We start from the raw sequence: 15,603 nt of genomic DNA on the forward strand, positions 1-15,603 counted from the left end.
TGTAACAACTGTGGGTTCAACAGTGTTTACCACAACTATTGATTGGCTGGAGGAATACTTTAAAATTATGAAGACTGTCAAATGCTATCTGTTTGTCACGCTTCTGGAAGGGAGTGAAGTTTTGAGCTCCGTAAATTCCTTCACGGGGAATAAAAATGTAACCAGTATCTAAAAGTAAAACCAAAAAGCCGAGTGTGAGAACGAAAAAATATGAGGTTGAAATAATTTAATTATTGATTATTATTAATTATTAATACAACCAATTAAATTATTTTTAGAATTTAATCCTAGATACTTTTAGAGCCTAAAACCGCAGGTCTAGTCATCATTTAAACAACCTGTATGCTAAGAATTCGAATAGAGTATGTGACTCTATGAAATATTTCCCACGTTTCCTGTATTTTAACCGGGAGAGATTTTTATGTAGGATTATTTGAAGTAATCTCTTTCCATGGATCCGGTTAAACTGTGTCGCAGTAAGAGGTTTTGATATTTTGAACAAACAGTGTGACAGAGATACAGTGACTCACATAATTATTCGGACACGTTAATTATAGCCTTTGCTACACACTGGCCCTATGGTTCAGAGAAAATATTGTACACGCAAACTAGTTCCTGACAGAACCCAGTTTGACAGATTCAACACGGCGTTGAAATGTGTACTTTTAGTAAACAGGAGAGAACCAGTGACCCTGAAACCTCAGAACGCAGTTAGTGTGCTTCAACAAAATTATTCGGACAAAAGTCAGTTGCTGTGCAGAGGTTGTGTATAGAAGAGCCGCGGACAGCGTGAACGTAAACATTCAGTGAGTTAGAGTACTGTGCACAACTTAACAGAAAATGGCCCGCAGAGGAAGGGAGAGTACAATCGAATAGTGGCAGCTAGTAATTTTTCCAACATGCCAAAGGTAAAAGTTGTCGTCAAATTGCTGAAATGTTACAAATGAAGAAAAGTACGGTCTCTTGATATTATCACAAGATCCCAATAGGAAGATAGAATTGAACATCTGCCGCATACGGGACGTCCAAGAATTTTTTCTGCGAGAGAAGAGAGTTATGAGAGTTATATCACCAGAAAGACATAAAGGAACCCAAGTTAAGTGCTCCAAAACTCGTTAACGGAGATTGCCGCAGACACGCAAAGAAAGTGCATCCCGAAACAATACGGAGAGTGCTCAGAAGAGGTAACTTTCACGGCCGTATTGCAAGAAGGAAGCCCTACATAAATCAAATAAATCGGAGAAAGAGAATGCTGTTTACCAAAGAGCATGTTAGAGAGGACAATGAGTGGTGGGATGACGTTATTTTTGCTGATGCGAGTAAATCTAACACATTTAAGTCTGATGAGATGATAACAGTTTGGCGGCGTCCTAATACTGAGCTTCAAGAGAAAAATCTGAAAGCAACTGTGAAGGATGGCGGTGGACATGTAATAGTGTGGGGGTGCATCTCGACGAATGGAGTTGGTGAATTGGTTTTTATTCAAGGTAAAGTTGACCACTTTCAATACCTTAAAATAATGAGGGACAATATGAAAAAGAGTGCCGAAAATATGGGGATTGGTGAACATTTTAAGTTTTATGAAGATCACGACCCAAACATGTGGCCTGGAATGTAAAGATGTGGTTATTGTTTAATTGCCCAAAGCTGCTTCATCCTCCCCCTTAATCACCAGACTTGAATGTGATTGACAACCTTTGGGACAAACTTGATAGAGAAATAAGAAAAACAAGAATCACATCTAGAGAACAGCTGAAAAACCGACTTCAAGAAAAGTGAAAGAAGATATCTCCTGATTACACCCGGAAATTAGTGGAGAGGATGCCAAGTCGACTCAGGGAAGTAATTAAAATGAAAGGAAAGACAACCAGGCGCTGAACCTTTAGAACCATAAGTAAAAAAAGGAAAGTGTCCAAATAATTTTGTCTAATATTAGATTTTTTAAATTATTATATTTCCATTGACAGTGTTCATTAGACGAATGATGGACGTTTGGTTTTTATTTTCTGTACAGAAACTTGTATCCAATTTACACTGACTGACAGAGCAAATGCAACACCAAGAAGGAGTGGTTCGAAAGGGATGAAAGTTGGGGAAAAAACAGAGACGGCACGGACGAATAATTGATGTTTATTTCAAACCGATATGCAGGTTACACAATGCGCACGGCATCGACTCAGTAGGATGTAGGACCACCGCGAGCGGCGATGCACGCAGAAACACGTCGTGGTACAGAGTCAATAATAGTGCGGATGGTGTCCTGAGGGATGGTTCTCCATTCTCTGTCAACCATTTGCCACAGTTGGTCGTCCGTACGAGGCTGGGGCAGAGTTTGCAAACGGCGTCCAATGAGATCCCACACGTGTTCGATTGGTGAGAGATCCTGAGAGTACGCTGGCCACGGAAGCATCTGTACACCTCGTAGAGCCTGTTGGGAGATGCGAGCAGTGTGTGGGCGGGCATTATCCTGCTGAAACAGAGCATTGGGCAGCCCCTGAAGGTACGGGAGTGCCACCGGCCGCAGCACATGCTGCACGTAGCGGTGGGCATTTAACGTGGCTTGAATACGCACTAGAGGTGACGTGGAATCATACGCAATAGCGCCCCAAACCATGATGCCGCGTTGTCTAGCGGTAGGGCGCTCCACAGTTACTGCGGGATTTGACCTTTCTCCACGCCGACGCCACACTCGTCTGCGGTGACTATCACTGACAGAACAGAAGCGTGACTCATCGGAGAACACGACGTTCCGCCATTCCCTCATCCAAGTCGCTCTAGCCCGGCACCATGCCAGGCGTGCACGTCTATGCTGTGGAGTCAATGGTAGTCTTCTGAGCGGACGCCGGGAGTGCAGGCCTCCTTCAACCAATCGACGGGAAATTGTTCTGGTCGATATTGGAACAGCCAGGGTGTCTTGCACATGCTGAAGAATGGCGGTTGACGTGGCGTGCGGGGCTGCCACCGCTTGGCGGCGGATGCGCCGATCCTCGCGTGCTGACGTCACTCGGGCTGCGCCTGGACCCCTCGCACGTGCCACATGTCCCTGCGCCAACCATCTTCGCCACAGGCGCTGCACCGTGGACACATCCCTATGGGTATCGGCTGCGATTTGACGAAGCGACCAACCTGCCCTTCTCAGCCCGATCACCATACCCCTCGTAAAGTCGTCTGTCTGCTGGAAATGCCTCCGTTGACGGCGGCCTGGCATTCTTAGCTATACACGTGTCCTGTGGCACACGACAACACGTTCTACAATGACTGTCGGCTGAGAAATCACGGTACGAAGTGGGCCATTCGCCAACGCCGTGTCCCATTTATCGTTCGCTACGTGCGCAGCACAGCGGCGCATTTCACATCATAAGCATACATCAGTGACGTCAGTCTACCCTGCAATTGGCGTAAAGTTCTGACCACTCCTTCTTGGTGTTGCATTTGCTCTGTCAGTCAGTGTATATCAGTGATTTATAATTACTGAAATCACTAATACAAAGGAAAATGTAATGAATCATGTCTGTCCGAATAATTATGCGAGCCACTGTACGTCACTTCCGACTCGTTGGCTGAACGGTCAGCGTACTGGCCTTCGGTTCAGAGGGTCCCAGGTTCGATTCCCGGCCGGGTCGGGGATTTTAACCTTAATTGGTTAATTCCAATGGCACGGGGGCTGGGTGTATGTGTTGTCTTCATCATCATTTCATCCTCATCACGACGCGCAGGTCACCTAGGTGCGTCAAATAGAAAGACCTGCACCTGGCGAGCCGAACCCGTCCTGGGATATCCCGGCACTAAAAGCCATACTACATTTCATTTTCTACTGTACGTCATGTAAACACAGAAGATTGCGTTTATGTTTCTTTGCAATTAACAACATTCCATGAAGGTTTTCCGGTTTACTTTTTAATCAGCCTATACATAACTATAATGCTAAGTACATGCTCGTTATTTTTCCTGTGACTCAACCTAACATGGGATGCATCACCTGTCAGCTAGAAACTCAATGAGTGGTGGACATTAGTAGGCCTATATGCTGAATACAATTACAAGCGAGGTGAATAATATTAATGTTTCACACTTTTACTCCTGTATTTGAAATATCAATATCTCTGCATATAGTACAAAATGGTCTTTCTGTCTGTAATGTTTTAATACATATTTTTTAAGTTGTTTTACGTCGCACCGACACAGATAGGTCTTACGGCGACGATGGGACAGGAAAGGGCTAGGAGTGGGAAGGAAGCGGCCGTGGCCTTAATTAAGGTACAGCCCCAGCATTTGCCTGGTGTGAAAATGGGAAACCACGGAAAACCATCTTCAGGGCTGCCGATAGTGGGATTCGAACCTACTATCTCCCGGATGCAAGCTCACAGCTGCGCGCCTCTACGCGCACGGCCAACTCGCCCGGTAAAAGTTAGGTACCATCCCGGCACTTTCTCAGTTCGCCTCCCGAGGCTAAGTGGACCCCGTTCCAGCCCTCGTACCACTTTTCAAATTACCGAGCTCGATAGCTGCAGTCGCTTAAGTGCGGCCAGTATCCAGCAATCGGCAGCCCTGAAGATGGTTTTCCGTGATTTCCCATTTTCACACCAGGCAAATGCTGGGGCTGTACGTTAATTAAGGCCACGGCAGCTTCCTTCCAATTCCTAGGCTTTTCCTATCCCATCGTCACCATATGACCTATCTGTGTCGGTGCGACGTAAAGCAAATAGCAAAATAAGTTTTCAAATTTCGTGGCAGAGCTGGGAATCGAACCCGGGCCTCCTGGGGTGGCAGCTAGTCACACTAACCACTACACCACAGAGGCGGACATCCCTTGGTACAATGAAGTAATTATTGTGTGTAGCCCTAAAACTGCAGAAGTTTACTTTACGGTCAACTAAGGTATGGACGTTTAACGTTAAGTGGTCCAAATTACACGGACTTCCCCTACTCAGTTTTAAAGCTGGGCATGGCACATGGTGGCCTAAGTCGGGTTCAGTTGAACTGGTATCTGTTGGTTCGTGCGTTTTCTGCTGGTCTGTTGCAGCGTAAGGGATAAATGATTAGTGGATTTTCATGAAACTTCGTATTGAGAAGGATCTAAGCTAAAAGTTGTTCAAAAATTCAGCGGGACTGGGGCTCCAGAGAGTGCCTAACTCCTTGAGCTGCATAATGGTAAAAAGATCCTCGGGAAGATGTGTGTATTGTTCTGTCATGCGCGAACATTTTCTCAGATAACTGCAGCATATGAAGCGCTAACAAGTGGCGGAGTCATCGTGACATCACTCGATCCTGGCTATCCATTTCACTGAAATAACTCCGGCTCTTACTTCTAATGTGTCCATGTGACAGTGCAGTTGCATGACAGAGCTTAACTCAATTTACTCACGTGTGACGTCCTTCATAAACACTTATCGAGCAAAAAATCTTTAAAACTTGATGCAAAATAAATGAGACGTAATGTACGCCACTCGATATGTTTTACTGCTGGTTTAACTTCGCATTAACACATCGAAGGTTTTCGGCGACACAAGGGTGGGAAAGGGCTAGGAATGGGATGGTAGCAGCCATGAACTTCATTAAGGTACAGCCCCAGTGTTTGCCTGGTGTGAAAATGGTAAACCATGGAAAATCTTCTGCAGGGCTGCTGACATTGGGAATCGAGCCCAACATCTCCCGAATGCGAGCTCACAGCTACGCGGCACTAACCGTATGGCCAACTCGCTTGGAGCACTGGATTGTTTTCCATACATTACTCAATATGAATCTGTTTCTGTTGGCAGTTACAGATCGAGTGAATATTTAAAATTATTTTTATAAAATGCCACTGCAATGTGACATACAGGAGACATTGCTTGACGAATCTCTCTACTATATTGAAGGTGGTACGGACATCATCCTAGCTGAGAAGAATATATCTTATAGGAGACGTCGTTAACTCATTTCTAGGAAATAGAACTCATAGAACTATAGTAGGGGAAGTATCATCTGATCCTGTAATCATTAGGAGGAGATTTCCTCAAGGTAGTGTTAATGCGTCCGCCTCTGTGGTGTAGTGGTTAGTGTGATTAGCTGCCACCCCCGGAGGCTCGGGTTCAATTCCCGGCTCTGCCACGAAATTTGAAAAGTGGTAAGAGGGCTGGAACGGGGTCCACTCAGCCTCGGGAAGTCAACTGAGTAGAGGTGGGTTCGATTCCCACCTCAGCCATCCTGGAAGTGGCTTTCCGTGGTTTCCCACTTCTCCTCCAGGAAAATGCCTGGATGGTACCTAACTTAAGGCCACGGCCGCTTCCTTCCCTCTTACTCTTCTATCCCTTCCAAACTTCCATCCCCCCCGCAAGGCCTTGTTCAGAATAGCAGATGAGGCCGCCTGGGCGAGGTACTGGTCATCCTCCCCAGTTGTATCCCCCGACCCAGAGTCTGAAGCTCCAGGACATTGCCCTTGTGGCGGTAGAGATGGGATCCCTGGCTGAGTCCGAGAAAGGCAGGGGATGCCGTGTATGTTATTCTGCCCCATCCACAGGAGCAGCATCCATCGTGTCCAAGCCTGTAGTAAAGGGCGACTAAAAAGGTACCAGGGACTCTCCAGTTGGGAGCGTGGGTTGGCGACCACGGTTCGTTTGCTGAGTTTGGCATTGCTTCCACTTCCCTTACCTTTATTATCCGACCTTCCTTCTTCAACTCTTGTTCTTTTCTGACCCCGACTGTATTAGTTTTACGAGTTCTAGCTACCGTAGTCTTTGATTATCACGCCCTACGTGTCCCTTCTCCTTTTATAGCCAATACCTTCATTTTTATAAGGGTCGGACGTCTTCCATTTTTTTCCCTCTTATTAGAGGTAACAGAAAATGGTTGCCGAGTTATACTTCCTCTTAAAAGAGTAATCAGCACCACCACCACCCCCTACCAAGGATGGTGATGATGATGATGATGCTTGTTGTTTAAAGGGGCCTAACATCGAGGTCATCGGCCCCTAATGGTACGAAATGAGACGAAATGGAATGACAAATTAAAGGTCCAAAAGTCTCCACTGACCAGAGTTCAAAACGTGAGGACGAACAATGAATGGATGGATATGAATTTAAAACAATCAGTGGATGCGACCCGCAATGCCTTACATTAAAAGAAACTGACGTAAAACAATAGGATTACTGACTGAGGGACTGCTGCTATAGCATAACACTGAATCGATGATGCTTGCAGTCCCAAAGGGGGTCCAAAATCCAAGGTATAGGCCCCTCATAACGGTACTTATCGCTAGGAAAGTAGAACCGAGCTCGATAGCTGCAGTCGCTTAAGTGCGGCCAATATCCAGTATTCGGGAGATAGTAGGTTCGAACCCCACTGTCGGCAGCCCTGAAGATGGTTTTCCGTGGTTTCCCATTTTCACACCAGGCAAATGCTGGGGCTGTACCTTAATTAAGGCCACGGCCGCTTCCTTCCCACTCCTAGTCCTTTCCTCTCCCATCGTCGCCATAAGACCTATCTGTGTCGGTGCGACGTAAAGCAACTAGCAAAAAAAAAAAAGAGTAAAGTAGAACCATGGTATTGGTCATGTTGCGGTACTAGTCAAAAGTAGCAGAGACTCGCGGTATTCCACAAATTATGGTACTACTCACAGGTTATGAAATTCGACATATAATACAGACCTATGGTTTTTCTCACTTTATGGCGCCATTTATAGGCAACGCAAACCTATGGTGTTCATCACATAAAAGAGTACTAACCACAGGGACCTGCGCTATCCCGTGGTGTTCCTCATATAGTGGGTACTAATCATAGGCAAGGCAGAACTATGGTAGCCATCTTCCCATGGTCTTGCTCATATGGTGGTACTAATCACAGGTACTGCAAAAGCCGACCGCACGGTGCTCCTGTGTGATACTAATCACAAACCTACTGTATTTGGTACCTAATATAGTGGTACTGCGCGCAAGTAAAAGCGACACATGTTGTTCTCCGCGTGGTGATACTAATCACAAGTAGTTTCATGGTTCCATGACAATCATCCCTTGGTCGCCCCTTTTAGTCGCCTCTTACGACAAGCAGGGGATACCGTGGGTGTATTCTTCGTCTGCGTCCCCCATTCACAGGGGTTGTGTGTTTGGTCCGCGAGAGGTATTTTATTTCCCTGAAGTCCGCCGGCAAGCCGCCACCTGGGTAGTGTTGGCTACTGAATGCATGATTCGAAGCAGTATATCGATTCATTCAAGTGTCCGAGTGAATCGATTCACAAGAACGGCGAACTCACGGCACACGATTCAGCTTACTCCCAGCGGACAGTGCTGAGTGGCGCACTCACTGGACGTTGACGGGGAGCCGAGCTTCCGCTGCAGCGAGACAGTGAATCATGGCACATCGAAAGAATAGTGGACGAGCGCGGCTCAGTGAGACACATGATACACACGGCTCCTTATCGGCTCACTGGACACGCGGAGAGCCGAGCTTCCGCTGCTGCGAGACATACAGTGAGCCATGGCACACCGAAAGAATCGTGAACGAGCCGGCTCAGTGAGACACAAGATACGCACGGCTCCTTATCGGCTCACTGCAGCGAGACATACAGTGAGCCATGCTACACTGAAAGATTCGTATGCTATAATGGACTCTCGAGCTCAGCTCATTTGAAAATAATACCCATTTGCATTCACTGTCCTCTTCTTACAGGGAGGTTTAAATAATAGATGGATTTATTTGCAGTGTTAAAAGGGTAGTCATAACATAATTCTGAAGTAGCTAGTAAGTAGGTAGGCTATTAGGTTATACTATTTATTAGTTTAATGAATCTTAGTATTATAACTTAGTTGACTTTTGACAATTAAACTCGACTCTAGCCTGCCCTATGACTATGAGTCATGCTCAGACCTGGGACGCGCCACGTGGGAGTATCACCTCTCCCCCTGCTACGCCAGCGTAGTAGGTTCGTGGACCAAGGATGGATTCTACCGCTTCCACCCAGAAGGCGTTGTATATTATAAATATATAAAACATAATATAAAACTTCAATGGCCACAAGTTATTTAAATATATACCGGTAGTTCTTACAAATTCTTGCGTTGCGTTGGCCTTTGTCATTGCCATTCCTTAATTAGGCTACAGTTTCTCATTTCCGAAACCTTAATAAAGCATGGATGTTGCTAAGTTATCCTCCCCGTCCGATGCTTTGGTTAAATGGTCACCGTACTCACCTTCGTCTCGGGGTAGGGGCGTAAAACAAGTATTATTAGTAGTAGTACCGTTCAAGTTGGCTGTGCGGTTAGGGGCGCGCGGCTGTGGGCTTGCATCCGTGAGATAGTGGGTTCGAAACCTACTGTAGGCAGTTCTGAAGATGCTTTTCCGTTGTTTCCCATTTTCACACCAAGAAAATGCTGGGGCCACGGTCGCTTCGTTCCTATTCCTAGGCATTCCTGTCCCATCGTCGCCATAAGACCTATCTGTGTCGAAGTGACGTGAAGCAGATTGGTAGTAGTAGTAATGTTACTACTTCTCATTTCAAAGGGTCGGCTGAGCGGTGATTTTAATCGCCTCCCTTAATCCATGTAGCTCGGGGGCTGTGTATTTGTGTTCGTAAAATACACGCATCACACGACAAACCACCACAGAAACACGCAATAGTGAAAACATACTTCCACATAGGTTTGACGATAGGAAATGCATCCGGCCCCAAAACTAGGCTAAGTTCATTCAAAGTGCTGGTCCCAAGTAGCTGGGAAAAGGCCAGAGTCTGGGTGGTTCCTCAAAAGAATTTGGCTTTTAATTTTTAAGACCTAGCGAAAAGCACGGCTAGTATAATGCTCGTTTGAAGCTTTATGAAGGAGGCATTCAATATTTAAAAAAATCATTTTTAATTATTATGAATGTTCAATTATTTTAACAAATATTCCTAATGAGTGGAGACGGATTTCTTTTGAACTGTAGCATAGAGAAGTATGCACTTCCTGGGCTTGTCACACCTACGCGCTAGATGTCACCACCGTCGCTGTTCGCACTTCTCTCAATGCTGTTGAGATAGAGCTGTCTGGTATTGGTGTATTAATAACCACGGTCCCAGCAGCTATCGGACATGCGTCAGCAAGCCGCGTGAGGTGTGTCGAGGAGAGAGGGACGAGAGTCTGGGCTGCAATATCAGACTCCGAAGCCCTGCTCTCCAAAATACGTGTGACGTTTGTTCTCACTGCTTTCAAGTTTTGTAAATGGAACAATGTGTCAGATGCTTACATTGTAATATGCTTTAGACTTCCATCATTCTCAATTAAGGTTTGGGCTTCACCGATAGCCTTGGTAGCCCTCAGTATACGTCAATGCCTACTATCATTCCTGCTAGAGGATGTGCCCCTGGGTGAGCGTGTAACCATGTGGTATAAACACGACGGAACTCCCCCTCACATATCAGTAGATGTTCGCAACTACCTGAATGCTACACATCCCTGCCGATGCATAGGAAGGGAAGGATCTGTCACCTGGTCTGCAAGATCGTCCGATTTGACGTCACTAGACTTCTTCCTATGGGGCTATTTGAAGGGTGGCGTGCCAGATGCGACCGTGCCGCATGCGACTCGTGTCACTAGCGACCGGCGTTGACAACCTAGTTTTAATTTAACAAGCAATGTCATCATCCAAGATAGGTAAGCTAAATCAGAACAAGAAAAGGTTACAAATTAGGCCAAACATTTATAGCACTGCTTCCCAGGTTGGGAATTACACTTTTCTTTGTTCTGTTCAAATAGCGAACTACTATAACCACAAACCGTGCACATTTAATTATGCAGGCCTACGCTGAATTAGTCGTCAGTAAAAAAAAAAGAAAAGAAAAAAGAAATGGCGTATGACGTTTAGTGCCGAGAGTGTCCGAGGACATGTTCGGCTCACCAGATGCATGTCTTTTGATTTGACTCCTATGGGCGACCTGCGCGTCGTGATGAGGATAATATGATAGAGACGACACATAATCCCAGCCCCTGTGCCAGCGGAATTAACCAATGATGGTCAACATTCCCGAACCTGCCGGTAATCGAACCCGTGTGACTAAAGGCCAGCACGCTAATCATGTAACCATAGAACCGGAGTCGTCGGTAAATACAGCCGATATAAATCTTTACGGAGGACAATCCCAACGACGGTGTGAAAGGTTTATAAATAATAATTAATGAGTACATTTCCATGACGAAAGTTCAAATAAAACATGCATACATTATATCACACACACGGCTGCTTCCTTCCCACTCCTAGCCTTTTCCTATCCCATCGTCACCATAAGACATCTGTGTCGGTGCGACGTAAAAGCAAATGGTAAAAAATAACTGAACAAGATATGTCCAATTAGCGAGGTACTGGTCATTCTCCCCAGTTGTATCCCCGGCCCGGAGTCTGAAGCTCCAGGACACTGCCCTTGAGGCGGTAGAGGTGGGATCCCTCGCTGAGTCCGGGGGAAAAACCGACCCTGGAGGGTAAGCAGATAAAGAAGGAGGAGGAGAAGAAGAAGAAGAAGAAGAAGCGTATCTATGTTTGAGATCAGAAAATTTCTTTGAAATACAAGCAATAATAATATTTAATTTGTCTTAAAATTTAAAAAATACGGTTTTGGTGTTAATATCCTTCACTCGTCTACTTTAATATTAAGTTTCACCAACTCCATTTTATGTTAAACAAATATTTTTATTATTTGGATTTCAACATTGACTGACTTTGAATTTCTTTCTTTCTTCTTCTTTCTTAAACCGCTTACCCTCCAGGGTTCGTTCTTCCCTCGGATTCGGCGAGGGATCCTATCTCTACCGCCTCAAGCGCAGTGTTTTGGAGAGTGAGACTTTGGGTCAGGGGGATACAACTGGAGAGGAGGACCAGTACATCGCTCAGGCTGCCTCACCTGCATTGCTGAACTGGTGCTTTTTTGGGGGGGGGGGGAAGATTGGGAGCGATAGACAAGGTAGAGAGAAGGAAGCGGCCGTGGCCTTAAGTTAGGAACCATTCGGGCACTTGCCTGGAGGAGAAGTGGGAAACCACGGAAAACCACTTCGAGTATGGCTGAGGTGGGTATCGAACCCCTTCTACTCAGTTGACCTCCCGAGGCTGAGTGGACCCCGTTCCTGCCCTCGTACCACTTTTCAAATTTCGAGTCAGAGCCGGGAATCGAACGCGGGCCTCTGGGGGTGGCAGTTAATCACACTAACCACTACACCACAGAGGCGGACGGCTTTGAATTATTCATGTACCCGTGGTAAATGTTATGATGCTAGTTGAAGAAAGGAATCTTGCACTGAAGAAGATCTAACTAGTGCGAAATACAGTATGTATGTGAAAAAGGAAATATTGCGATAGATTGACTACTATTGAATAAAGTCTCACGGAGGTGTTAGCTGGCTGATATTTCTTGACTTCTTTTAATGTCAATGTAATAATTACTGATACATATTACATTTTTCTTTTACCGTGATTATGGGAATCCACTGAAACCGATCTTCAGCGCTGCCGACGCTGGGATTCGAACCGGTAACTCCTGAAAGCGAGCTTACATTAACAAGACTCATACTGCATGGCTAACTCCGTCGGAGATGTGGATGAAATGGCGTATGGCTCTTAGTGCCCGGAGTGTCCGAAGACAAGTTCGGCTCGCCTGATGCAGGTCTTCTGATTTGACTTCCGTCGTGATGAGGATGAAATGATGATGAAGACGACACGTAAACCCAGCCCCTGTGCCAGCGGAATTAACCAATTATGGTTAAAATTCCCGACACTGCCGGGAATCGAACCCGGGACCCCTGTGACCAAAGGCCAGCACGCTAAACATTTAGGCATGGAGCCGGATGGAGATGTAGATAAGAAGCAAATACAAGAGAAATCCGGGTTGATACTAATCAACTGAGGAATCTCGGGGTCATAAATTATTTGCCAGTGTTATTTTGCATTAAGCTTTCTTTAATTAAGTGTAACTACGTTGGTAGCTAAGTAGCCACTTTAGACACATGGTCAAGTGTTTCATTGTTTACAGAGCCTTGTCGCTCTAGCACGTAATTGCCCATTTAGCAGGGAGGAGAAGTAGCGGGCTGACGGCCAGAGCCTCACACTCTTCAGATCAGCGTTAAGATGAGGGCTGCCAAGTTCCTTTTGCTCCTGCTGCTCGCCACTGGAACCATCTGGGCCGAGGAGGAAGAAGTCACCGCCACCGTGGGAGAAGGTACCGGTAAGTGCCTTCCACATCAGTCTTACTAGTGCTCTTGGTGTGACATCCAGCTGTTAATGTGATTGCTTAAGACGTTCATAATGTACGCTTAAGGTTGTATGATCGAATCCTGTCCAAGTCGATCGGCATGTAAGAGTGGTACAATACGACAGAGTCGTGGCAGTCAGTAGATTTTCTGACACATTAGAAATAGATCAGAATTTATAATCTTGACCATTTTTATAGGTCGATTGGTCTGTATTGACAAAATACAATAATCTATGTTATATGGGTCCACCTAGTCAATACTTAGGCCTATTTGCGACGACAAATTGCTATCTACATTTCATTTAACTTAGTTCAGTACACGTTTCGGAATTCTGTTCTACCTCCTTCATCAGCCAGCATGTTTCCTAAAATAATTGAAATACATGACCTTTAAAATATTGGTTACCGGTACACTGTTAAAACACTAATATATTATATGTGCTTCTCATTAGACACAATTGTCGCGATATAAGATAAAATACATTAGTACACCAAGAGAAGAATATTTCAGTGGATTGATACAAGAACAAATCAAAGGACTGTGCAATAGAAAAGTGATAGACTATGTAACAATTTTAGAATGGTGAACAAGTAAGGTTCCGGTAGCGAACTTTTATCTTACATCACGACAATTGTGTCTAATGACAAGCACATATAGTGTTTTAACAGTATAACGGTAACGAACATTTTAAGGGTCATGTATTTTAATTATTTTAGGAAACATGTAATAGCAATAGAATGAAAGGTTTTAATATGCTAAGGGTATTTTGTAAGAAGGCTGATGAAGGGATTAAAATAGAATCCCGAATTTTTTTTTTTTTTTTTTGCTAGTTGCTTTTACGTCGCACCGACACAGATAGGTCTTATGGCGACGATGGGATAGGAAAGGCGTAGGAGTTGGAAGGAAGCGGCCGTGGCCTTAATTAAGGTACAGCTCCAGCATTTTCCTGGTGTGAAAACGGGAAACCACGGAAATCCACCTTCAGGGCTGCGGACAGTGGGGCTCGAACCCACGATCTCCCGGATGCAAGCTCACAGCCGCGCGCCTCTGCGGGCACGGCCAACTCGCCCGGTGAATCCCGAAACAAATACTGAACTAAATAAAATGTAGATAACAATTTGTTGTCAGGAATCAGTATTGACTCGGTGGACCCATGTAACATAGATTATAGTGATAGATCAAGCAAGCTTGTAGTTTTATGTGACTACTAATATCGTGGTCTTTCTTTATCTACATACAACGCACCACAACGTGGTAATCCACCACCACCACCACCAGCACAGAATCCCGCAATAGAGAGTACATCCCTCCACATAGGATTGGGGAAGGGCATTCGGCCGTAATGCTGCGCCAAATTCACACGAAGTGCTGATTCAACGCCAGGAAGAAGAAGAATTTTTTGATATCGTGATCATAGCCTATGGACTTCGAGTTTTATGTGGAAATCGAATCATGAGAATATGGCTATTTATTTCAAAAATTCTACACGTCTTGGTCGGAATTTGAATTACGACTGCTTTGGCGAGAATCCAGTAACGACGCCACTCGGGTTTCTATAATAATAATAATAATAATAATAATAATAATAACGAGAGAGTTCGCCATGTGGTTAGGGTTGCGTAGATCTAAGCTTGCATTTGGGAGATGGTGGGCTCGAATACCACCGTCGGTATTCCTGAAGACGGTTTTATGTGGTCTCCAATTTTCACGCCGGTTAAATGCTGAGGCTGCACTTTAATTAAGGCCAAGGGCACTACCTTCCTAATTCTAGCCCTTTCCCATTCTTGCGTCGTCATAAACCTTCAATGTGTTAGTGCAACGTTAAACCACCAGCAAAAATATGAATTGTTATTATTTTTATAGTTTTTCGAGACGCTGAGGAGCCGAGCCGGAATTGCCCCCCCCCCCCTGAGGAATTTATCTGCCATTAAGGGGAGTCATGAGTGAAATGTTGCGATATTTTTTTTTTTACCAAAAATGGAATTTCAGTTTTAACCTTAGAAATACCCCAATTCTTCTTTGAAATCCCATTATCACTTTTTCCCTAACGTCATTTTTAAATCTCTATATGGCGGATTTAAAGTGTAGGGGCACAGCGTATATGGAGCAGGCATACGCCCCTTCCTCTCACGTCAGACAATATTGGCTTCAAAGTTCCTTTGGATCACCATTTCAATAATCCGACTGGAATATATTACGGTACCTTATATTTGGCCGAGGCTGTGCATGAGAAGTGACAGAAGTCTGAGGGAGTAAGTAATTTACAGTCCAGAGCAGTGTTAATGCAAGTATGCTTCTTAAAAACCTTCAAAAGGCCATGGCCGCTTCCTTCCCACTCTAGCCCCTTCCTGTCCCATCGTCGCCATGAGACCTATCTGTGTCGGTGCGACGCAAAGCAACTTGCAAAAACAAAAAACAA

At 45.1% G+C, this 15,603-nt stretch overlaps 1 protein-coding gene across 3 annotated transcripts in view; it reads left to right on the forward strand.

Annotated features, from left to right (window-relative positions):
• Positions 1-15,603, forward strand: part of LOC136863371 (uncharacterized) — a 114,358-nt gene that overhangs the window by 47,235 nt on the left and 51,520 nt on the right. Inside the window, exon 2 of one of the 3 annotated variants that reach the window (XM_067139773.2) lies at positions 13,003-13,156. In XM_067139773.2, coding sequence (XP_066995874.1) covers positions 13,060-13,156 — 97 coding nt within the window. In that variant the 5' untranslated portion in view covers positions 13,003-13,059. Of the gene's footprint in view, positions 1-12,964; positions 13,157-15,603 lie in introns of all 3 variants that reach the window. The other 2 variants (XM_067139772.2, XM_067139774.2) reach the window with 2 other exon arrangements.

This window comes from Anabrus simplex, chromosome 2 (assembly GCF_040414725.1).
Source record: "Anabrus simplex isolate iqAnaSimp1 chromosome 2, ASM4041472v1, whole genome shotgun sequence".
NCBI lineage: Eukaryota > Metazoa > Arthropoda > Insecta > Orthoptera > Tettigoniidae > Anabrus > Anabrus simplex.